Genomic DNA, 26926 nt, shown 5'->3' with positions numbered 1-26926 from the left:
GACCTCAAACTATGAAATTACTATTAGAAAACATTGGGGAAAATCTCCAGGATATTGGACTGGGCAAGGATTTTATGAGCAATACCCCCATAAGCGCAGGCAACCAAAGCAAAAATGGACAAATGGGATTACATCGAGTTACAAAGCTTCTGCACAGCAAAAAATACAATTAAAACCAAGTGAAGAGACAACACACAGAATTCAAGAAAATATTTGCAAATTACCGCTCTGACAAAGTATTAATAACCAGAATATATAAGGACCTCAAACAACTCTATAGGAAAAATCTAATAATCTGATCAAAAGATGGGCAAAAGATTTGAACAGACATTTCTCAAAAGAAGACATGCAAATGACACAAACAGGCATATGAAAAGGTGATCAACATCACTGATCATCAGAGAAATGCAAATGAAAACTACAATAAGACATCGTGTCACCCCAGTTAAAATGGTTTATATTCACAAGTCGGGCAATAATAAATACTGGTGAGGATGCAGAGAAAAGGGAACCCTTGTACGCTGTTGGTGGGAATGTAAATTAGCACAACCACTATGGAGAACAGTTTGAAGGTTCCTCAAAAAACTAAAAATTGGGCTGCTGTAATTTCACAATCCCACTGCTGGGCATACACCCAAAAGAAAGGAAATAAGTATATCTAAGAGAAATCTTCACTCCCATGTTTGCTGCAACACTGTTTACAATAGCCAAGATTTGGAAGCAACCTAAGTGTCCATCAACAGATGAATGGATAAAGAAAATACAGTACATATGCATAATGGAGTACTATTCAACCATAATAAAGAACGAGATCCAGTCATTTGTAACAGCATGGATGGAACTGGAGATCATTATGTTAAGCGAAGTAAGCCAGGCACAGAAAGACACACATCACATGTTCTCACTTATTTCTGGGATCACAAAATCAACGTCATCAAACTCATGGACATAGAGAGTAGAGGATGGTTGCCAGAGGCTGGGATGGGTACTGGGGGGCCGGGGGGAAGTAGGGATGTTTAATGGGAACAAAAAAAAATAGAAAGAATAAACAAGACCTACTATTTGATAGCACAATAGGGTGACTGCAGTCAATAATAATAATTGTACATTTTAAAATAACTTAAAGAGTGTAATGTAATTGTTTGTAACTCAAAGGATACATCATTCTCCATGATGTGCTTGTTCCACATTGCATGTCTGTATCAAAACATCTTATGTACTCCATAAAAAAAAAATATATATATATATATACATACATACACATACTTACTGTGTACCCACAAATATTTTAATGTGAATAATATGGCCTGGAACATAGTAGCCATTTAATATATGATAACCTTTATAATAATACTCATTAGTTTTTAATGTTTAATTATCTCTATCTTAATGTAGGCAGTAGACAGACTTGGACCAGACTTGGGTTCCAGTATTGAGTCCATCTTCAATCCCTGTGTGACAGTGGGAAAGTTATTTAGCCTCTTTGAACGTCAGTTTCCTTATTAGAATAGGTTCCAAGGGCTGTTATGAGTTAATTTATGTAAAGCACCTAGAAAAACTCCAAGTACATAGCAAGTACAATGTAGATGTCAGTTACTAGAAGTTGTAGTAAAATTTTCAACAAATATTTTTGGAAGTAATAAGTAAAAAAACAAATCTTAGGTTTCTCCTATTTCTCCTGTTGTATAATAATCATCTCTAAAATGTTTTTATCTACAGTATTCTCCCTTAACACAGAATAAAGTAATACTTGTTTTGTGTTACTAGCTTTTTAAAAGCCATTTATCCATACAGTCAGAATTAAGGATAAATACTACCCAATCAACCGATTAAAAAATTAAGATGCAAGCTATACACAAATTAAGTGATACATATTTTCCATGTTTAGTCAAAAGTCTCTGAAACCATCTTCCTAGTCATTGTGTAGCTGCCTGAAAGGAAGGTTCTATTGCCCGCCCAGTTCAGCAGTACGGGACATGGATGGCTTTATCTTGGAGGCTCTGTTTTGCAGAGCAGCACATCACCAAGGTGCCGTCAGCCAAGGCCTAGGCCCGTCCGTTACATTTAATCATGAGGTTTATTTCTTTGTTAAGAGTCTGTCTGTTTTGCCCCCTCAGAAAATGATGCGATCATCGGTTTTCCACATGTTCATCCTGAGCATGGTGACCGTCGACGTGATCGTGGCAGCTAGCAACTACTACAAAGGAGAGAACTTCAGGAGGCAGTACGACGAGTTCTACCTGGCGGAGGTAAGCAGCTCTGCGCCGGGAAGATCGCTGGGCAGCGAGCAGGCCAAGCGCGGACGGTGCCTCTTAGAGATGCGAAAGGGAAGTGTAGCCTGCTCATTACTTCACTTTCACCAAAGCTGAATCATTGTCTGCTTCTTAAGTGGTTCCTCTGGTCATGGTGTGGTAACCCTTTTTCCCTGGGCCTTTCTCTAGGATCTTGCTGTTTTCCTATCCACCTCTTATTATCTCTCCCCTTCTCAGCTTACATTAGTTTGTTTTCTGCTAAGTACAAGCAGGCACAGATTCAGAAGATCATAAACAAGTAGGTCAGCTTAACAACACCTAGAAGGGGGCTGGAAGGAAATATAGAGAGATGATATTGATAATTACTGCTCTAGAAATGGGTGTTACAACCTACATTAAAGACATCAATTAAAGGTAGGTTTCATGATTAAATAAGTAAGCATCTCCCTAGCACTCTACATATCATATTAGAGTTTTGGAATAGTACTTTCTATTGATAAAGTAATTTAGTTAATACCTGATTCTTAAAATATTTTAATTTTTATTTCTTTCAATAAGCATTTTGCATTTATAATAAAACATTTTAATAATTTTCCAAGATCTTTGTTTTTTTCAATGTAAAAAGTTACCTAAACTATATCTCAGAATTCAATGGTTACATATTTATGAAAAAATTGATTGACAACATAGAAACCCATTCATCATGTGAGTGAGGTATACATATACAGTTGTACGATGCTTCAATAAATCCAACCTATGAAAAAGTAAACTGAAAAAGCAGAAAAGTCACAATTTGATTATTTCATATTACCAAAGCATTTTTCACATAAAAAAATCAATTTGTCACATAATTAAGTGTTATTAGATTCCTAGAATTCTCTCAGTACATTTAAAAACATATTTGGTTAATAAAAGTTTAGTCTACCCACACACAAACTTTTCTGAAAAAGAATTGATTGCATGTACCTATTGAGTGTAGACATCTATGTGGATATCAAGAAACTTGTAAGTAGTCACTTCTGAGTTCTCCTCTTCATGGAAGTGTATCTCCTGAAACAAAAAACTTTCACTGGACTACAGTCTCTGTGATGCAACATTGGCCCAATAGCTACCTGGTATATGGAGCTTACAATCTAGCAAAAAAAAAAAAAAAAAAAAGTAAACCATAAGAGTTTTGTGCTATGGAGAACTAATGACAGGGGCTGATGAAGAAATTATATCCAGCCCAGCCTCTGAAAAATAGGTATAATTTTGCTGAAAATCAAGCACACAATGAATGGATTGTCATTAAAAGCAGAGAGAAGGTCAGGTATGGTGGCTCACGCCTGTAATCCCAGCACTTTGGGAGGCTAGGCGGACGGATCACAAGGTCAGGAGTTCGGGACCAGTCTGGCCAACATGGTGAAACCCAGTCTCTACTAAAAATACAAAAAATGAGCCACATGTAGTGTCAGGCGCCTGTAATCCCAGCTACTCTGGAGGCTGAGGCAGGAGAATCACTTGAACCTGGGAGGCGGTGGTTGCAGTGAGCCGATATCACACCACTGAATTCCAGCCCGGGCAACAGAGTGAGACTCCATCTCAAAAAAAAAAAAAAAAAAAAAAAAAAAGCAGAGAGACACCTGGACTGATACTAATATTTGCAGGTAAATTTCTAACACACGGAAAGAACAATGAAGGAAGCCTCATCAAGTTATTTCTTTTTTTCCCAGGAAGTCAGAAGCAAGGTCTGCATCTGGCCAGATAATAAGATAATGCAGTGGAAAGCTGAGGAAGAAAGGGGAGAGAGAAGAGGTGCCTGGGGATAGGCAAAAAATTAACAATACAGCAAATGCAATATTAAAGATCCATTTAGGACTCCAAATTTATAGTGACACCAAGACAGATCTGCAACTTTTTAGCCCTGTATAAGAAGAGGGAAAAGCAACATTTAAATCAATCCAGCTTTAGGGGTTTTTTTTCAGGCTGGGGGAACTGAGAAACAAGGGGAAAAGATGGATTGCTGGCAATGATGGCAATGATGGCCCTGTGGTCTCTGTTGGATGTGGACTGGAGGAGTGAAGGTGAAGGATCAATGGTCTCTATATGGTTAAAGAACAGGTACCACCGAAGTGATGGAATAATAGAACTAGAAAAGGTTGTGATCAGAGAGTGGAGTCCAGGATTTTACCATTCCGTAATAATTCTGAGTAATGAAATACAAAATCTAGGGTGTCACATGGATGTCAGTGACTTAAACACATTGATGGAGTCAAGGAAGAAATGGAAAGGACTATTGAAGCTAAGGCACTGGCTGAGTCTTGACATGGACACTGAAGTCACTCAGAGCGAGGCCAGTTCTTGGAGAGAAGAGTGGAGTCAGGGAGCAAAGTCACGGGGAATGAGCAAGTGACTGATGAACAGATTGACAGAAGGACAGAAGGCAACACAGGGAGAGTGGGTGCCTTCTTTCCTTCTGTTGGTGAATTCATACATTCCATGAGATATGTTTTAACCTCATGGAATACATTGCAAAGGAGTATCAAGGAGTAATGGTTGGGGCACATCTTCCTTGTCCACATATTCTACTAGAAAGGGCTGGAAAGGGCTGCAGGGGCAACTCATGCATTTGGGAGAGAATCAGTTGAGGCACAGACAGAAAGTAGATTCTGGGAACAAAGACTGAGAATGTAGAGGAAATTATTTAACATAGAAGAGACTCAAAGATTACTTCAAGGCTCTGAGGAGGGAGAGGTGGGAAGATCGATGAGATGGAAGAATGATACAAGAGTAATGGCACCAGTAGGTAAAGAGCTGCTGACAAAAATGCCAGGGAACAAAAGCAAAAATGACCACAAGAGATTACAATTATGCTAATCTCTCTGGGAGGAGGAATCTGCATCTGCTCCTGAGGGAATCCTGACATTAGAGATTACGATAACATTGCTTTTGTGATCTAGCCCAGGGTAGGCAGGTGGTCACACTAAACCAATCCTGGAGCATAAGTGAAGAGGCCCTCCACACTGGCAACAGCAAGGGATGGAATTCTTTAGTAAATTTTACCTAACATTTTCACATACAAAATTGATCCTTTCCTAATGTATTTATGTATGGTAGATGATTTATCCTCATACTATAAGAAATTCCAACAAAATGTCAAATAATTGAATACTGTAGAGTTGACTGGTTATTATTCAAGTGTATTGTAGAGTCTAGGAGTAGTTGGTAAATCCTTGTCTTTTTCTCTTTTATATAATATTAAAACTAAAAACAACCCCAACAACAGACAGACAGGACTGGATGGTAGAATTCAGTTTATATTGTGTGTCCAATAATTGTTGTCCCTGACAATAATAAGAAGAAAAGGGGTGGGAGGAAACTTTGAGCGGTGGTGGATATGTCAATGGCATTGATGGTAATAGTTTCACGGGGGTATGCTTATTCCCAAATTTATCACACTGGTTTACGTGAATGCAGCTTTTTATATGTCATTCATTCTTAACAAAGTGGCAAATCAGTTAACCAGCTAACAACTAACTCTTTGAAATCCTGGAAAAAATAAATAAATAAATAAACTAGGTAGTGGTGGTTTTGTTCACTTAAACAACCAGATAGACCCCATCAGTTTATTCTTGAACTACTTAAGCATTCTGAATTTGTTCCACTCTAGGTTTTGGGGGTTTTGGTGGTTTTTTTGTTGTTTCCTCCTTCTTCCTCCTCCTCCTCCTCTTCTTCTTCTTCTTCCTCCTCCTCCTCCTCCTTCTCCTTCTTCTTGTTCTTCTTCTTCTTCCTTCCTCTTCCTCCCCCTCCCCCTCCCGCCCTCCCCCTCCCCTTCCCCTCCCCCTTCTTCTCCCCCTCATCCTCCTCCTCCTCCTCCTCCTCCTCCTCCTCTTCTTCTTCTTCTTCTTCTTCTTCTTCTTCTTCTTCTTCTTCTTCTTCTTCTTCTTCCTCCTCCTCTTCTTTTTTTTTTTTTGAGACAGTCCCACCCTGTCACTCAGGCTGGAGTGTAGTGGCACCATCTCGGCTCACTGTGACCTCTGCCTCCTGAGTTCCAGTGGTTCTTTTGCCTCAGCCTCTCAAGTGGCTGGGATAACAGGCACACCCAGCTAATTTTTATATTTTTAGTAGAGATGGGGTTTCGCCATATTGGTCAGGCTTGAACTCCTAGGCTCGAGTGATCCACCCATCTCAGCCTTCCAGAGTGCTGGAATTACAGGCATGAGCCACCACTCCTGGCCTTTTCACTCTGTTTTTTATTTTGTGTGTCTGGCTTTCCCCAAGTATGTTTGGTTTTAATTAAAATTACATTGCCATTTCTCTTTGTATTAGAAACTTATACATGAGACAAAGTTATTTGTTTCCAATGAGTGTGAAAAAGTCAATTTAATTAAGCTTACTTTTTCATAATATATTCTATTTTTATAAGGTTTATAAAAATGGCTTGAGTTTAAGCCAGGGGTCGGCAAACTCCTGCAGACCCAGATAGTAAACATTTTGCCTTTTGTAGACCACCCTCTCTCTGTCTCAACTACTCAACTCTGCAATTGTACAAAAGTGAGTGTGGTCTCAGAATGGTTGTTTTCCAATAAAATTTTATTTACAAGCTATAGAAACAGAGAGCATGTCAACTAACACTCTCATATTAAAGTCAAATATTTTAACATTGACAACAATAAAGCTACCATGTTTTGGAGGGCCCATTATGCACCAAGTGCTTTAAAAGAATTCATTGTCTCATTTAATTCTCAAAATAGTTATAATAACAGCAATTCAAGTTTGTAGACTATAATGATGCAGTATTTAAGGCAATAGCGTTATGTAATATTTTGAAAAGTTTATTTTTAAAATAGATCACAACAGGTCATGAGCTTTTAAAGAAGTAATTTTTTAAGTTCCTACATATTCCAGAATAAATTATTTAGAAAATCTAAAATAAATCACTTTACCCATTAGGAGCCAACTCACAGTCTAAAAATCACCCTTTAAGAATAAATTAAGCTGCTTAGCTTCTGTTGAGAAGCTGGGGACTTGTTTTGTTACTTTGGATTAATTAACCTAAATTTAGAATTAGGTAAGAAACAGGAAAAAGTTTACATCTTTTCTAGCCTATGATAAATTGAAAAAGGTAAAGTTTATTTTCCTCTGTAAGAATTTTAACTTTTCATTTTGGTCTAAGAGAATATATTATTATTGCACATAAAATCATATTGTATAATGAACATAATTACATTTTAAAATATATATTCTTGTTTTCTTAAGAAATAATAAAATATGAGCAATATTTTTCTTATTGTTATATATGAATGTATTTGTATCCATTAGGCTGTACATTTAACAAAACTTATCAGCACAGCACAGGAGATGAACAACTTTAACAAAATTCTTCTTTTGAGAAACTCACAAACAGATGGGAGATATACAACAAGCAAGCAAATGGTCCTACAGAGGCCCAAAGTTAGCTCTTTGTCACCTCCTAGCATTATCCCCAGCTATGTTCTCTGATTTCCTCTAGACCTATCTGAATGGGGAGCTCAGCCCTCTTCCACCTCCTGGTGTTAAGTTTTAATGAGTACGGTCATGTTTTCTAATGAACCCAAAGGGGAGAAGGAGGTCCCAGGACTCTGTACTACATACTCCACAGTAAATTAACTAAAACTCCTCTTTCTCTCAACTCTGTCTGTCCCTCCTACCCAGCCTACTCCCACATCTCCCCAACTTGTCATCAGCCAGGCAGGCTCTTCCCCTGCTACTCATGCACAGCAATTCCACTCCACCCCCAGACTTGCATCTTCACTTGCTCTTTGTTGAGCTAAACAAAGAAGTCTGCTATTAAGAGGATCTAGATTCATCAGAAAAGAAAGTATCATCTATTACTTAAGCCCTCTTAGTCCCTCACAGGAAATATTTCTTTTAAATACATTCAGAGTTTCTCTGCAAAGATTTCACAGGGATATAAAATTCTTTATCTCATTTTAATGACAAAGACAGAGAACAGAGAGGAAGAAGGGCCTAGTATCCTTTCTTACATGGCAGTTGTGCTTGGTGATGGAGAATCAGAGGTAAATAAAGTAAATAAGGCATGGCCATGGATGTGTGACTCTAGGGACCTCTTTCTACTCTTAGGAGCTATAGTTCTGTGAGAATCTAAAGAGATTATCGGGTATAATCTTGAGTGAGGTTTATACCTAAAATTTGTAGCAGTAACATGATTTATCAAAGAAATTTTAGTGAATCTAGAAGAAGAAATTAAGAACAATTTCCAAGTCAGTGTTTATCTCAACACATCATATCCATATGAGCAGTTTCAGTTATTAAATCCATGTTTCCAGTAGATCTAAAAATCATTCTCTATTGTGGTAGAGAACAAAATTATGTATTAAGTTGTCTTGTTGGAGGGAATGAGTCATAATCTGCCAAGATGCTAGTTCGTTAAGAGAAGTTACAGCTTGAGAGAATGTTGTTTCTAAAACAGATTATTGATGAAGCAAAAGGTGCTGAGACTAAGTTAATTTTACATAAATAAGATTTGGGCAGGATTATACCTGTTTATGTCAGACACCTATGATGTCAGAAGCAACCGTTAGCCTTTGCATATTAATGTGATTATTTTGCAGGATTCTTTTTCTACAGTTATTTATTTTTCCTTCTTTTTGAAATTTCTATCCTTTGAAAATATGTGACTTTCTTTTACTTCCTTCTTAATTAGAAAGTATTTCATAAATTCAACCCATAGAGAAATATTATAACAAATATTTGTGGGTCCATCACCCAGATTTTTAAAAAATTAATAGCTTTTCATGTTTGGATCAGGTTTTTCATTCAGAAATAAAATGTCATTAGTAGAGTAGAAGCTCCCTGTGTACTACTTCTTGATCTCCTCCTTCTCCCTAATCTACAGAGAACTATATTCATCATATCAATGCATGTTTTATAATAGTATGAAGTATTAAGATGCCGCTTTTCTCTTTCACTCATCATTATATTTGGGAAATTGATTCATGTCAATTTAAGCATGCATTTATTTGTTCTGCATATAAGGGCAATGGGTATTTCAATTGCTTCCAACTTTTTGCTGTTGAAAACAATGCCTCAGTAAACATTCTCATTTGAGTTTCTGTGCACATTTGGGAGAGTTCTTTCTAAACATATCCCTAGACTTAAAATTGTGAATTTGTTAGATACGCTCACTTTCAACTTTACTAAATATTGCTAAATTGAACTTCAAAATGCTTGTGTCAATTTACATTCCTACCAGGATATATGAGCAGCTCTACTTCATGCTACATTTTTATGTTCAGGATTTTTAATTTTCTTATAATTTAATATAATCATTATAGTCTTAATATACATTTTCTTGGTTACTACAGAGATTTGACCTTTTTTTCATATTCTGTCAGTCCTGAGTTTCATCTTCTATAATTTTACCTGTTTAATCTGTACCATAATTGATTTTTCAGTTATCTAGTAATATGCAGTGCAGACATCTCCCAGCATTCAGCTGGTCTTTTAACTTTTATTTGCTGTCTTTTCTTCAATAGAAGTTATTAATTTTAACACTGCAAGATATAGTCATCTTTAATTTTTTGTTCAGTGCTTTTTGTGTCTTATCTATACCACAGTTACGAAAGACATTCTCTTATAGTAAAGGCTAGAGTTTTCAAGTTGTGCTTTTTCAATATTAGACTCCAATACATTTGGAATAAGATAAGGACTTGAATTTTTTCCCATATATAAACAATTGTCCTTCAAAGATTCATTGAAAATTCATTCTTTCCTCACTCCTGTAGTGCCATTTCTGTCTTATGTCAGGTTTACACATGTGCACGATTGTATTTCTGGACACCTCAGTCTGTGTCTATACATCAAAGCTTTAGTTGATAAGATGTTGTCATAAGTGCTATCCTTTATAATAAACCTTGAGATCTATTAGGGCAAGCTCACTGATGTTGATATTCTTCTTCAGATTTGTTTTATCTGTTCTTGGCCTTGCTATTCTTGCTCTACATTACGAAAATTTAATTCACTTTACTAATGAGATTTTAATTGATGTTAAGAACATCTCTATTCAAGTATTCTAACCTTCCTTAGCATTTTCCAATAATGCTTCATAATTTTCTCCAAAGGTCTTCCACATTTTTTTGTTAGATTCATGCCTACATATCCTACAGTTTCTTTTATGAATGAAATAATTTCAATTAAATTTTTATTGATGTAGGAATAATATTAATTTTTTTTTATATTGAGCTCATTCATAGCCAGCAACTTTACTACAATTTGTTGTTTGTGATCATCTATAGACTTGATTGGAATTTCTATGTAGATAATTATATCTTCTGAAATTAATGTTTTGTCTTTCCATGTCTAATTATTATATCTCTGATTTTTTTCTTCTTTTGTTGTCCTGGTGTGAGTCTCTAACAAAATGTTGAATAGTGGCAATGATAGTGGACATGCTGGGTGTTTTTCTATATTTTGATATGAATGCTTATGATCTCATCATTAATGTTGTTTGTAGGTTTTTATAGATGCCTTTCATTGTGTTAATAAACTCACTTCTATTTCTAGGTTGCTAAGAGTGTTTCTCATGATGAATTGAGTATTCAATCTTCTTCTACCTATATTGAGCTGACTATACAGACTTTTCTTTTTAATTTCTTAGTGCAGTATATTAGAATAATAGATATTTTGATACTGAAACTATTTTAGATTCCTGGGACACTTGATTTTGTAGCACTACTTTTAATAAACAAATCCAATATGCTGACATTGTATTATGAATTTTCAATCATAAGGATAGTAGTTCTATGATTTTATTTTATTTTACATTGCTAGTGTGATTATGTTAGGGAAGTTACACTTCCTTTCACAAATGAAATAAACATATTTTTCTCTTTTTCTCTTCTGTGAATAAAGTCCCTCTGGAATGCCATGTAGGCCCATTGTTTGCAGTGGAATCCCTGGCGGAGAAAGGGAGAAGAGAGACCTTGATTAATGACTTATTTTATGGTTTGATTATTACGGTTTATCAGTTTGATGGTTTATTGCTTGCTATTTATAGAGATATTAATTTTAACTAATATCTCACATTTCCACAGTTTTCTCTCAGGATTTGTATAATCTCTATTGAAACTGAAGGTATAATCCTTTTTGCTGCCAGTATTGTTTATTTATAACTTTCTTTTTTGTATAAGTAAATGACTTCTGATGCTAACTACCTGGATTTTAGACCAAACTTTATAACACAGGGCACAGTCCTCTACAAGATTACCCTTACTTGAGATACCAACTGTAAGCTCAGGGGGTTCCAGGGCCTCCCTGACATATGACATATGATATGGCTAATGTGGTTGATATGACATATGACATATCGTATGACATATCAACAGGCTATAAACTCGGGGGTTTCCACTAGCCTTCTCAAGTTTGATAATTTGCTAGAATGACTCATAGAAATCAGGAAAGTGCTATACTTCTGATTACATTTTTATTAAAGCAAAAAGGATACAAATCAGAGCCAGGGGGAGCATCAGGAAAACAGCTAATGCATGTGGGGCTTAATACCTAGGTAATGGGTTTGTAGGTGCAGCAAACCACCATAGCACACATTTACCTATATAACAAACCTGTATATCCTGCACATGTATCCTGGAACGTTACATTTAATTGAATTGAATTTAAAAATAAAATAATAAAAACAACTAAATGATTGTGAAAAAAAGTTTGACAAAATTAATTTTGTTGAGAGTAAATTCATATTTTGAATTTTAGAATTTTGTTTTCTTTCTCATAAGATTTATTTAAAATCTTCGCATGCTGCCTCATTTGACTTGGGAGATTTTCTTATTTCTCTCTCCCTCCCTCTGTGATCACTTCTACTTTCTTAGGGATATTACAGTTGCCTTAACCTTGAACCCACCATCCAGAGCCAGATTTTTAAGTGTCATTTGCAGATTGCTGGCCCCTTGATATGGGTGATATCACAGTTCTTGTCACTAGTCCGTAGTCCATAAAAGATCTTGTTCTGATTTTTCAGATAAGCTGATTATTTCTCCTCCTGTCTCTGGAGGCCTGCAGCTTCCTATAAGGTCTTAGCCTTGGGTAGTTGCTCTCACTGTGCTTTCCTTAGCAAGGAAACCCATCCTAGTCCCAGTCTTTATGCTACAAAGGTTCTCGTCTTTACCTTATCTAAGGTGCCTTAGTCTCCTGACCCTATAGGAAACATTTGGGTCCAACATTGCCTGATTCTTGACCTAGCATATATTTCTGTTGCATTTCTGGTCAACAAAGAGGTTAACCTCGTTTAGAATTCCTTCCTACCTCTTTGGTTTCCTGTTCTTTTCCTTTGATCACAGTGTGTTTGAAACAGAAGGGGTTTCATAAATCATGAATTCATTTTGCTATCTTGCAGGGAGTCCTCTTTTCTAGAAAAGTGATTTCTGCATTCCTCTGAAGACGTTTGGTTTTATGATATTTGTTAAAATGAAGAGTCATTTATTTTGTCCCCAACAAAATCTGACACCCACGTTTGAGTTCATTAATCACAAAAAAATGACCAAATTAAGAAAATAATCAATCTTTCCATAGCAGCAGTCTTTGACATTATTGTTGAGTTTAATTTCATTTTCTGGGAAACTTCAAGTAAATAGGTTTCTTCTGACAATTACTTTTTGTGTGTGTTTCTAAAAGATTTGGACATTATCTTGTTAGGTAAAAAAATAATACAGTAATGACAATCTGGACTACTCAACCATCCATCTCAAAGTTTGCTCTTTCTAACATACTGATATACACTATAAGCTAAGAGTGGGTGATTGACAGACAGCTCCAGACTGATACAGGTAATCAGCAATCACTTTTTGGTGTTATTGAATCTGAATTTCATGTAAAAGAATGGGATTGCCTGAACTGATTTTCTTGTGAGCTTTGTCCTGTAACCTTCCTTTGTGATAAATATGCATTCTTTTCTCATGATGTCCATTATGTTTCTTTGAAATTAGAAAACAGAGACTGCAACACAAATATTAGATAACATATTTCAAATATCTTTCCACGTATGGGCAATGTCTATCTCTACTATTTTATCTCACAGGCCTGTGTTTATGAGATTAAACTCTGCTGTTGTTACCGGTAGAGGGTCTTGACTGCAAGTTGTCCAGGTTATTGACGTTTTGAATAAAGAACTGGACAAAACGCACAGAAAAGCAAGGAAAGAGTGAAACAAGGAAAGCGAGATTTATTGAAAGTGAAAGTACACTTCACAGTGTGGGAGTGAGCCCGAGCAGTGCTCAAGGTCCCCAGATACAGAATCTTCTTAGGTCCAAATACCCCCTAGAGGTTTCCCATTGGCCACCCCATGTAAATGAAGTGGTGGCACCCAATCAGAGGCTGAGGGGAAGTTACGAAGTTACATTCCTATGCAAGTGTCTGGTTGGGAAAAGCAACCAATCAGAGGTACTTTCAATTATCCATCTGCTGCACAGAAAAGGTAGGGGCTTGCAAAGGGAGTAGCCCCTGGTGCTTTTGTTACTCAGGCATGGAAAGTTAGGGGTTTTCTTTCAGTTTAGTTCTAGGAAGTCAGTGTGAAATGGCCTTAGGTTCCCTGCCTCCAGACCCCATTCCCCTGTCTCATTATGGTGACATCAAACCAGGTATGTTGGTTGAGCATGCATTCTCAACAGGGTGTAAAATCACCTCTGAAGGGGTAAAAATATGTTCTTATTTGGTGGGGGGAGGGGTAGAAAATTCTAACTCTTTTATAATGCAGATTACTATGTAGACCAAACAACCAAAGTAGAGTATGTAAACAGATATATAATACATTAGAGGTATCAAAACTCCATGAGGTGGTGATTGAGAACAAAATCTCTAAAAGACCTCTTAGAAGAGGTGATTAAATAAAAAAGATTGGGAAACACTGCTTTAGGGTATTTGTAAGAAGAAATAAATATTTCTCTTCTTTCCTATGCATTGTTTCTAAGTTTTCTTAAAGTAATGCAAAAAAAAAAAAAAGTTTTTTATACTCTTACAAATTTTGTCTCAACTCTTAAAAAGTTAAGTTTTAACTTGTAGGTACTCACAAAGGTGGAATGCACCGCAGAATATGAAACAGAAGAAGGGTCCCAATGAGACCTTCTTGGTGCAGGGGCTGCAGACTGAGGAGAGCCAAAGCAGTGGAGGGCTGCCAGGCTCAGAGTGACAAATGGAAGCCAATCTTCCACTTTTCCACAGGCTGCCTGCTGAATGCCTGGGATTTGCAGACAGCCCTGAGATTAGACACCTGCTCAGGTGACTTCGGTGGGAGCCCTCCAGGCAACTAGGTTCCGCAGAGAGCCCAGTTGCCTTCTCCCTTTCAGATGGCTCCCAGCATGCCCCTGGCAAATTCCACCCTGTCCAACTACCATCAAAGTTGAGTTTACTGCGATAATCTGGAGCTGCAACTTAAGAAGTGGTTACTAGAGCTTGCCTCCACTGCTTCGATTTTGGTTCTTCCAAACTATTATAGTCCTCTGAATTTAAGTCCTATACCAAATCCCATAACCTACACTGAAATAATTAGTGATCATTTAAACTAATTTGATTTTCCTAATCACCTTCTTTAAATCCTGACATAGTTCTTCTCTATGGCAGAATAACCCATACCTTCAAGTAAGGTAGGCATATTTTTATGTGCATTGTTTTTCCGTAAAATGTTATCACTTTGGCATTAATATTTCAGAGAGCTAGAGTGTTGGCTTGTAAAAGTTAACAAATTATGTTCAAAGCAAGGCATTTGATTCCAAGAGAATCTGGAATCAAGAATTCTAGTAGGAAAATCAGTAAGGCTATAGCTATTTAAATACAATCACATAACAGTTTGCTAAACCTTTTAGTGCCTTTTAGTGTCTTTCAAAAGAATATCATTTTCCCACAAAAGAAAATCATAATGCAAACAGATCCAGCTGCATGTTTTACTATAAATTATGCTCATTTAAACAGTTCATTCCATCTGTCCTTTCGATAATATATGCAGTTAGTAAAGTGATTAATTGTATGTATACATAATTAGACAATCTATTAGACTATCTTTCAGGCATTTATTAGTAGTGTTCTTTAAAAAACACTGTAAAATGGATCACCACTCTTTCTTTCGGAATGAAAGTCTCAGCCTGAAAATGCAGGTGAAGGAAGAGATGATGTCATACACGCCTGTTACTGTTTCCTCTGCTAATACAGCAACCAGGTCAGGGATGTGGATGGCAGCTTCATGACACATCAATTTCAGTTTCTCCTGAGATTCCCTAGTATCCATAGGAGAGAGAACAGGTTCAGGTCTTCCCCATATCATTGCAATGAGAGAACTAAGAAGCCTGTGCTAGAGAGGAAATACCACTCGCAGGACTCGCAGCAAAGTCTGAGTCCTCTGGTCCCCTGAGGCCACTGCTCAGGGCAGAGAGCATTTCATCTCCTGCAGAGGAACTGGACCTGCCTGCCTGCTGCTTGTGGTCCAGGAGCCATCCACAGAGTCCTGTGGGTCTCAATGGGCCAGGAAGGGAACCTCACTAGAGACTGAATTACTCCAGGTGGAGAAGGGGGTCAATAAATGACTCCACTCGTTTCTGGTAAATCCTGTCACCAAAAAGCCTCCTTCAGATATTCAGCAAAGGAGCTATGGCTTTTCAGGTTTTTCGCCTCCATAAACTATGGTGCCCTCTACTACCCCTCATTGCCACTGCTTAAGATAGTGTGAAAGACAAACGACAATTACATCAGAAACATATATCCATGGCGAAGGAAAGAAAAGTTAATTCACACACGAAGGGAGACTCAGAAACTGAGGATGAAACTCAGAGAATCAAGACAAATGTCAAGTATGGGGATTTCCCAAGCAAGTAGAATTGATGGGAGAGAGATTAGTTTGTTGTTGTTGTTGTTGTTGTTATGTCTCAAGAAAAATAAGTGGGGCACAAAATAAAATTTCTGTAACTTCAACTAAAAATGTGCAAAAAATGAGTTTAGAAAGGGCACAGTCCTTGAGAGCTAGTTTTTAATATGGGAGATGAAGTGAGAAAAAATAACTCAAAAAGTGGTAGAGATGTAATAATAAGGGCAAAGTAAAATAGCCTATCCACACAGCTATGAATAATGGGAGTCCCTGAAGGAAAAAGAGAACAGATAGAAGAAAAGTTGTCATAAGCAACAGAAGAAAACTTTCCTAAATGAAAAAAAAAATCTGCAGACTGAAAGAGCTCATTAAATTTTAGTGAGATTAAATGAAAATAGATTCTTACTCATGTCCTGGTGACCTTCCTTGGTTGCAAGCACAAAGAAAAAACCTTGTTCAGCCTCTGAACAGGCATAAGTAACCCGAAAAAGTGCAATGGATGACTCATCTACAATATTGGAAAGTAGAAGGTAGTGAATCAGTATACATAGACTACTGAGAGAATAGAACTGCAGCTCCAGAATCTGTGCACGGACAACTTGTTCATCTGTCAGTGCTAAAAATGCATTTTATATATAAAAGGACTAAGAGCATACAACCCTTGATATTTATTTAAGAAAAGTAAAGTGTGCTAATCACAAGATAAATAAATTGCAATCTCAATGACTAGATAGAAGAAGAGAGAATTGATGGGCATTGGATCTCAATAGATAATATTAAATATGTCAAATAGGGATCTTTGAGAAAAAGAGAAATGATAATATTCAAGAAACTAGTAATAAATTTGTAAACTGTTTCAGCAAAACCAGGACTTCAGAAAGGGTGTGATGTCAATGGAGAGTGGGATGGTAGAAGTGTACTGTGAAGTTTGCAGATGTGTGGGGTGGAGGCATGAGTGAGCCAGCAATTTAATTTTGAAGCAATAAGAAAAAAAGTGTAGGTTTGATGTCTAACCATTGAGAAGTAAACCAGGGGATTAGAAAAACCAAGTTGAGTGCCCAAATTAATGAAGGAGGAAAGAAATTAGCAAATAAATAGTTGACCAAGTTACAAAAAAGACAAGGTAAAGTTAAAAATGAAATAGCAATGACATAAAATAAACAGGAAGCATAAGACCAAATATAACTTTGGTACATTCTGTTTGAGTAGGTTGAATTTTCCTATCAAAACCCTAGAAAATCTGGGTATGTTTAAACACAAAATAAAATTGTACACTGCCTATAGGAAGCATGTACAAAGTGGCCCTGAAAGGTAGCTAAAAATTGTTTCCACAAAACACCTGAAATATTAAAGCATTTTGAATGTTCAGCAGAGTGTGCAAAAAATTAAGGAAAATTCTTGAGGCCAAAAATTAAATGTGACATGAGTCCAGAATACCAGATAGGCCCCAAGGCAGTGGCTGCCCTGAGGGCATTTGCATATCCTTGTGACCAGAACTTGCAGTTTTCGGGAGTGTGTCCAGGACAGAAGAGACTAGAGGCCTGTGCAAACTGAAGAGGCAGAAGAGAGGGCCCACATAACCTCAGGAAGGAAAAATCCCATCCCTGAGAGGGAAAGGATGAGGGAACCATCAGTCTGGACCTTGACCCCTGGAAGATCAAAACTGTTATCTCTGGCCAGGCGTAGTGGCTCACGCCTGTAATCACAGCACTTTGGGAGGCCGAGGCGGGTGGATCACTTGAGGTCAGGAGTTCAAGACCAACCTGACCAACACGGTGAAACCCTATCTCTACTAAATATACAAAAATTAGCCGAGTGTGGTGGCATGCGCCTGTAATTCCAGCTACTCGGGAGGCTGAAGCAGGAGAAGCACTTGAACCTGGGAGGCAGAGGTTGCAGTGAGCTAAGATTGATCACACCACTGCACTCCAGCCTGGGAGACAGAGTGAGACTCTGTCTCAATAAAGAAAAAAAAAAGTTATCATGTTATCTCTACTGAATTATGTAAGACAGGCTGCCCACTCATGGGGTTGGAACTCAAAATCCCATTATGTCCAGAACCTAGAAACAGCAGCCAAAAGTTGATTTAAGGGGGACCCAGATTTCTTTTTTTTTTTTTTTTTTTTTTTTTTTTTTTGAGACGGAGTCTTGCTCTGTCGCCCAGGCTGGAGTGCAGTGGCCGGATCTCAGCTCGCTGCAAGCTCCGCCTCCCGGGTTCACGCCATTCTCCTGCCTCAGCCTCCCGAGTAGCTGGGACTACAGGCGCCCGTCACCACGCCCGGCTAGTTTTTTGTATTTTTTTAGTAGAGACGGGGTTTCACCGTGTTAGCCAGGATGGTCTCGATCTCCTGACCTCATGATCCGCCCGTCTTGGCCTCCCAAAGTGCTGGGATTACAGGCTTGAGCCACCGCGCCCAGCCGGGAACCCAGATTTCTAAGATGACCCAGGTTCCCTGGAAGAACCAATTCTTTCTGGAAAAATATGTACTCTAAATGCAGATCTTGAAAATCTAGAGACAATTAATGACTTCCTGGCAAAACACAAACTGCCAAATTGATGGATAAGAAACCTGATCTGAGCAGCAGTGGAAAGATTTACTCCACCATCACCAAAAGGATTTTGCCCATGTGGGTTTCCTGGTGCTTTCTGTCTGCTTTTAAAGGTGTGCTAATTCTTATTTTATTTCAGAGATTATCATATGAAAGATAGAAAACTGTACAGTACAAATGATAAAGCTAGCATAATCTTAGCCAAAACCTGATAATGATATACAAGTAAAATTATAGGCCAATTTCACATATAACAGTAACTGTGAAAATTATAAATAAAATATATTACCCAATAAAATCCAACTTGTTAGCGTTATCATCTAGAGTTTTTTTCCAAAAATAAATAAATGGTTAACATCAGGAACTCTTGTGGTATATTTCATTGCCTCAGTGAATTGAAAGTTAAATCCTTTGAAGGAGAATAGGAAGAAAAGGAAAGTCTTTAAACATGGTAAAAATTAATCACCAAGACTCATTTCAACCACTGTATATGAACGCTGAAGAAACTTTCATTGAAAACAAGGAGCAAGTTGTGGATTCCTATTATTACCATTTTGTATTTAGTAACCTTTATACAACTGCACCTTTATAACTAATGCATTCATATTATTAACTCCAAAAATAAATCTTAAAAATGAAATAATCTTATTTTCTTTCCAGATGAAATGTGCATATTTCTATAAAACTCATGAAACTTTATGAAAAATATTAGAATAGAAGAATCTAGTAAAGTGGGTATAGAAGGTCAATATAGAGAAATCAATAGCTTTTCTTCCCACTGGAACTAACTAGGTAGAAATAGTAAAAAAGAAAAAAAATACATAGAGAGATAGATAGATAGATAGATAGATAGATAGATAGATAGATAGATAGAATATTTATATGGAAAAAATTTATTAAAGAATATAAAATATAGTTCAAATAAATAGGAAAAGTGTATTCCTGGATATGAAAGCTAGTATTAATCTTCTTAAAGTTCTATTTTGTATGTAAAAGGTAAAGAAAAAAATCATAAAGTTGTAGACATATGTGAACATGTAAATTTTATGTTTGTGCACTAACAATATCAAAGTTAGAAACCAGACTGTTGGCTAGGGAAAAAATGCTTGCAGTGTATATAGCGAATAACACCATACAATAGTGTCAAGGTTATGAACAGTAATATTTAATTACTTTAAAAAGAAATTAAAGGGATTAATAAACATGTAAACAGATGAGCAACAATAAGTTTGATTACACTGATACTGGCATGGATTTGAGACAAGAAAACTTTCCTGTATTGTGGAAGGGCAAATAATTTCTTATAATATTTTGAAAGTAATCACTTTAATATTTTCTAAATTTAAAACACACAAATCTGTCTTTGCCCCAGTAATATCAACTTTGGAAATATATTAATAGATATGAAAGCCTCAATACATACTGGTATTTAGGGAGGATGCTTAGTGCAACCTTTTTATTGAAGTAGCAAAGTGCTTAACCACCTTTCCTGATGATTCCTGCAAATACCACCCATCAATGAATTAGTAGAGAAAATGTTGAGTTATATAAACGTTGAACACTATGGGAAATTATACAGCTGATAAATAAAACTTAGGACCTATATCCCTTAATCTGGAGGAACATCCACGATTGTTAGTGAGTCAGAAAAGCAAGTTGCAGAGTGACATATACTCTTCTTGCATACCCAGATCTTTATCATTCACAGTTCACATAACTTTAGGTAATACCAGGAATGCCTATTTTTCTTTAGAATTTTTTTTCATTCCAGAGTAAATACCTGTCACCTTATTTTTAACAACTTCATAGAACTGTATATAATATTTATACAGAATAATTGTATAGAAAGTATGAACTTGATAGAGACAATGACATCTTTAAAATTAGAAATAGTGCTTTCATAAACTGTAACACTTGTTTTTACATCTCATGTAAAAACATGTAATTGCAAGCCTGTTTATGTGATTACATATGTGTAGATGAAGATGCAGATGATCAAGGAAAGAATATACATGACATGAACATGAAATACCTGAGAAACGTGGGCAAGGGAGTTCATCCACGTGTTTTGTGGACTTAAGATCATTTCAAATTTAAAATATATTACCTTTTTACATTTTTGAGGAGGGAAATGGCAATTAAAATTAAAAAGCAACTAGAATCTACAGAAATGGTAGATTTGAGAAGTGATGCTAATTTCCTCTTCACATCTAAATTAACTATCTGCAGTGCCTTTAATGTTTCATTTCTTAAAACACTATTATTAAAACTGCATTTTCCCCACATGTTCCATGTGTGAGTGGAAGAAAATCCCTTCTGATACCCCATATTAGCCTAGAAAAAGAGAAGCAAGCTCTGCTGTATTCCTATCTTCAATAAATCATGTAGTGTCTTCTCAGAGGGACCTATTATGACTAATCCCAATAGTCACCCTCATAGTCTTTAATTAGAAGTTAATCTTTTATTGCAAATTTTAATTCCAGTTGCAATCTCCTTTACAAAATGAAAATTCTTCTTCATAGGACACGTAAAGGAAAATAACATGCTGTCTTTATGTGTGTGTTTTATAATATTATTTGGAATAGTGAATTCATAGAATGCATGTGAGAGATTAAAAGATCAAGTAAATGTGTTAATACAGTAATACTGATCATTAATTTTATTGATAATGAAGTAACATATTGATTTATTTGCAAATGCACACATAGATAAATTGCTTGATATGAAATCCCAATTTCTCTTTTGCCATGTGGCCTAAAGCTTAAAGGAATAAATGATATTTTAACTTTTAAATTTTGGTTTAATTGTGGTTAGAAATATGTAAGTTGTTATTTTATAATATGCCATGTACATTAAAGAAATTTTATCTTTAAAAAATACAACATACAAAAAATTTCAGCCTTTGGTGCACGTAGAAAGTCTTTAAATAATAATGGTTTTAAAATAATACCAAATATAGATAATAAAGAAAGCCACTCACAAACATTCAAAATTGTAACATGTTTTTATAATTGCTTAAGATTGTTTTGGTCTACTGTGTTCAAGATGGTGTATTTCAAATGCATTTTAAAAGTAAAATGTCATTCTTGACTTTATGGGGCTCCTTAGTGTATATGATACTGGCAAAAATTCATACACTGACAAATATGTCAAATAATTTAGAATAAATTACAGTTTTGAATTTCAATTTCAATGTTTCTTTGTGTCTCTAGGTGGCTTTTACAGTACTGTTTGATTTGGAAGCACTTCTGAAGATATGGTGTTTGGGATTTACTGGATACATTAGCTCATCTCTCCACAAATTCGAGCTACTACTCGTAATTGGAACTACTCTTCATGTATATCCAGATCTTTATCATTCACAATTCACGTACTTTCAGGTAATACAAATAATGCCTATTTGTCTTTAGAAATTTCTTTATTTCCAGAGTAAATACCTGTCACATTATTTTAACAACCACATAGAATTATATATAATATTTATATATAATAACTATTATGGTATGAACTTGAGGAGGCACAATGACATCTTAAAAATTAGAAATAGTGCGTTCATAAATTGTAACAATTGCTTTTAAAACTCCTGAAAATTCAAAGGAACAATATAGATATTTTACTTACTTTTCCTAAATTAGCAGTATATAGATACAAATATTTTTGTATATGGATAACATATATCCATATATGCGTATCAAATTTTAAACTACATAAGATGTTGGCACAAACTTTAAATAGTAGGAAACATTAACTTAATCCCAAGTGTTTATCTTCCTTGTCAATAAGCCTAAGTGTTTGCTCAACAATGATTTACAATGAAAATATTAAAGGTTTGTAAAACTTACCTTTACAGATTGTTATTAGTCATACAGTATTACTTATAAATGCCTGTTACTTACTTTGTGATGGCACTTATAATTCTTATTTAACTTATAATAATTGGATATCTTTTTAAAATGTGATATATTGAATCACATTGCTTTCTAATTATGCAATAAACAGTAATTATTAGTTACATTCTTTGTTATTATTGAATGTAGCAATGTGCTCACTGTCCTGGTAAATACTTAGTCAAAATGATAAAATATGTGTACATGCTATTCTAGTAAAAAAAATACCTTAAATATAGTCATTTTCCTGATTCAAACTTGGTCATTTATATAATTTATCATGGAAACACCAGAAAGTGCATTGATTGTTTTCTAAATAGATATTGTTAAATAGTTGGGAACTAAAGTGGCAATAGAATTTTAAAGAAGTGATGTTGAGAAACGGGACTCTAACCCCTTAGGAAAAAGAACATGCATTGCAACTTTATTGATTTTATTTATTAGTAATACCAAAGTATTATTCTCAGAACGATATTCACTTTAGCTGCCAAATCACATATAACTAGACACTTTTAGTACCTGGGGGAAAGGACATGCAAATATAATTCACAAAATGTAAAAAGCAAAACCCTCCACAAACCCAGGCGAAAAGCTGAGCCCTTGTAATCACAACAGCTAAGCATATTGAAACCACAGAGGATTTTCATGGTTCAAGCGCTCACTTCCCTCAGCGTCTGTGGATGTAAATCTCTCCTCATTTGTTGAGTTATATCCTGAAGCTTGATTATCATAAGTGACATGGCTGGGGCAAGAGATATACACATTGAAAATTCTTGATACAAAATGTGCTTTCCAAACATTCATGCAATCATAAGCTCTTGTGCACTGCTATCTAGATTCACAAAGTTATCATGGCCATTGGGTATCTACCTTAGGGCATCATTGCACATAATTATAGAGAATATGCTTTATATCAGAACAACAGGATACCTTTTTTACAAAGCTATTAAAGTAACCAAACTAAGAAAATTGGTGTTGCCTATTTCAGCAAAGGTACAGTATAAAATATATTCAGGGTCTTAATATTGCTATAGTCTCTGACATACTATTTTTCAGTAAAAAGTTAGAAAATATCAAAATTTTGTGTGCAAAATATTTATTGTAGAATTGGTAATGAGAGAAAAAATGGAAATTGTTTCAATGACAAACATTTGAGGAATAGCTTAATAAGTCATAATGCAAATTTAACCATAAAATTATAATTATGATGAGTTTTTTATAATTTAGAAATATGACTGTTTTATTTAAATGATAAACAGTATAAATTATATATATAACCACATATATATTTATTATATGTGTATGTAAAATACCTATAAAATGGAAAAAAATGACTAGAGAGAAATAAACCAACTTATAACAAATTATTCATCGTCTGTAGGTTCCTACTCTTGTTATCATGTTTTTTTTCCTACTAGTCTGTTTTTTACAAAATATCTAAAATTAGCCTGCAAGGCTGTAACCATTTTATAGATAGATAGATGATACATAGATAGTCAAATTATAGTGAAGTTTGCAATTTCAGTGCTGTCTTTGATTTTGGATTATCCTGTAATTGGTTCTGTTTAATTTATGTTAATGATGAAGTGATTTTCATTTGTATCTCTCTACACATGGCCATGCTTATCTTTTTCTAATGTATTAATAATGAATAAAAATGATCTCAGTTAATGTGTGGCTAAAAAGTAAATCTCTTGAGAAACTTAGGTGTCGCAAGGGTTTTTGCAAATTTGCATGTGAGAATCCACTGTACCAGACAGAGCAGCTCTTTATATAAAGGCCCACATGGGTCTTCCCTATTGGTCCTCACACTTCTCATTTCAATCAACCTTTCTTTACTGTGTTGCCAACAAGTCTTTCCTTAGACAATTTCATATTTCTCACATTTAAATGAAGTAATGTTTAGTGCAAAGTGGCTTTCTTTAGAATACTAGTTATCATGTGTCTCTTGGCTGTATGCATGTCTTCTTTTGAGAAATGTCTGTTCATATCCTTTGCCCACTTTTTGATGGGGTTGTTTGTTTTTTTCTTGTAAATTTGTTTGAGTTCTTTGTAGGTTCTGGATATTAGCCCTTTGTCAGATGAGTTGATAGCAAAAATTTTCTCCCATTCTGTAGGTTGCCTGTTCACTCTGATGGTAGTTTCTTTTGCTGTGCAGAAGCTCTTTAGTTTAATTAGATCCCATTTTGCTTTTGGTGTTTTAGACACGAAGTCTTTGCCCATGCCTATGTCCTGAATGGTATTACCTAGGTTTTCTTCTAGGGTGTTTATGGTATTAGGTCTAACGTTTAAGTCTCTAATCCATCTTGAATTAATTTTCGTATAAGGGGTAAGGAAAGGATACAGTTTCAGCTTTCTACTTGTGGCTAGCGTCATCACTGGCCATCAGAGAAATGCAAATCAAAACCACAATGAGATACCATCTCACACCAGTTAGAATGGCAATCATCAAAAAGTCAGGAAACAACAGGTGCTGGAGAGGATGTGGAGAAATAGGAACACTTTTATACTGTTGGTGGGATTGTAAACTAGTTCAACCATTGTGGAAAACAGTATGGCAATTCCTCCAGGATCTAGAACTAGAAATACCATATGACCCAGCTATCCCATTACTGGGTATATACCCAAAGGAATATAAATCATGCTGCTATAAAGACACATGCACACGTATGTTTATTGCGGCACTATTCACCATAGCAAAGACTTGGAATCAACCCAAATGTCCATCAGTGACAGACTGGATTAAGAAAATGTGGCACATATACACCATGGAATACTATGCAGCCATAAAAAAAGGATGAGTTTGTGTCCTTTATAGGGACATGGATGCAGCTGGAAACCATCATTCTCAGCAAACTATCACAAGAACAGAAAACCAAACACCGCATGTTCTCACTCGTAGGTGGGAATTGAACAATGAGATCACTTGGACTCGGGAAGGGGAACATCACACACCGGGGCCTATTATGGGGAGCGGGAAGGGGGGGAGGGATGGCACTGGGAGTTATACCTGATGTAAATAATGAGTTGATGGGTGCTGATGAGTTTATGGGTGCAGCACACCAACATGGCACAGGTATACATATGTAACAAACCTGCACGTTGTGCACATGTACCCTAGAACTTAAAGTATAAAAAATATATATATTAGTTATCTGTTAGACTAATTACTGATGTATCTGTTAGACTAATTACTGATGTTATTATTAATGTATTTATTCAAGTGATATTTACTGAGCTTCTACTATGTGTCGGCCACTGTTTCAGATACTGAAGATGGAGCAGTGGGCAAAGCAGAGAGGGTTCCCACTTTATGAAGCTTAAATTCTAAAGGCAAGCAGTTAACAAAGAGGTACACAAAGGAATGTGAAGTACAAGTACTGGAAATGTCTTAAGGAAGAAGTGTACAGGGTAAAAAGAATAGAAATTGTGTAGTGGGGGGCTATTTTAGATTAGTTGTTCATAGAAGCCCTCTCTGAAGAGGTGAGGTTTGAGCAGACTGAATGAAGTGAAGGAGCAAACTGTAAGGAGGTCTGAGGCGAAGCATTCCAGATGGAGAGAATCACATTGAGCATGTCCTTAGGGGGGTGCATGATTGATGTGGTTCAAGGAATAGCACAAAGGCCAGTGTGGTTGGGCTGCAACCAATGCAGGGCAGCATGGCCTATGGGAAGTAATAAGGTCTTACAAAATGCTGTGGTTCTTCCATACCTGTATCATCATGATGATGCTGACTGGTGCTTCTTGTGAATTTTCTGTGTGTCAGGCACCTTCTTGAGTGCATTGTCTCATTTGTTTCTCATAACAATCCCTGGGATAAAGACTGTATGTGTAAATTGAGGTCTGAAGAAATCTGTTGACTTGCCCAAGACCACATACCCAGCAAATGATGGAGCTAAAACTTCTTCCCAAGAACTTGAATTTCAGAGTTCATATTCTTAACTATGCAATTTCTACAGCATCTCACTACAAATCAACAGAGTGACCTTTAAGAGAAAGACTCAGAAATGTGACCAGGAAAATGTGTTTTGGAGACAACCACAAAATGTTCTGAACTGCTTATCTTTGAGAGTATGGTTTACTTTGTGTTGTATCTCTAGGAACACAAAATCAAAAAGCTTCATAGGGTAGATAGAGTGAAAAACCTACTGATCGCTGAATAAATGAAAAGGCACAATTAGACTCACTGACAGGGATTTTTCCTTTCTAGGAATGCAGGTTTAATTTAACCCTTTGAAAATGCTGATCAAATCACCAATGTGGAAGTTATATTAAATAGTTCCATTTTTTTCAAGCTAATGAAATATTAATTCATTAATATTGCACAGATGTGCCCAGGCTGTTTTTATTATAATTTGAGATGGGCTTCAAAATTAGATAATCTTGCAGTTATGATT

At 36.0% G+C, this 26926-nt stretch overlaps 1 protein-coding gene across 2 annotated transcripts in view; it reads left to right on the top strand.

Annotated features, from left to right (window-relative positions):
- Positions 1–26926, top strand: part of NALCN (sodium leak channel, non-selective) — a 349771-nt gene that overhangs the window by 142898 nt on the left and 179947 nt on the right. For both annotated transcript variants that reach the window (XM_065533451.2, XM_015439488.4), the window contains exons 11-12: positions 2118–2249; positions 21855–22022. In XM_065533451.2, coding sequence (XP_065389523.1) covers positions 2118–2249; positions 21855–22022 — 300 coding nt within the window. The remainder of the gene's footprint in view (positions 1–2117; positions 2250–21854; positions 22023–26926) is intronic.

Source organism: Macaca fascicularis, chromosome 17 (genome assembly GCF_037993035.2).
Source record: "Macaca fascicularis isolate 582-1 chromosome 17, T2T-MFA8v1.1".
Taxonomy (NCBI): domain Eukaryota; kingdom Metazoa; phylum Chordata; class Mammalia; order Primates; family Cercopithecidae; genus Macaca; species Macaca fascicularis.
The sequence above is the reverse complement of the archived record's forward strand: the minus strand, read 5'-3'. Positions and strand labels throughout refer to the sequence as shown.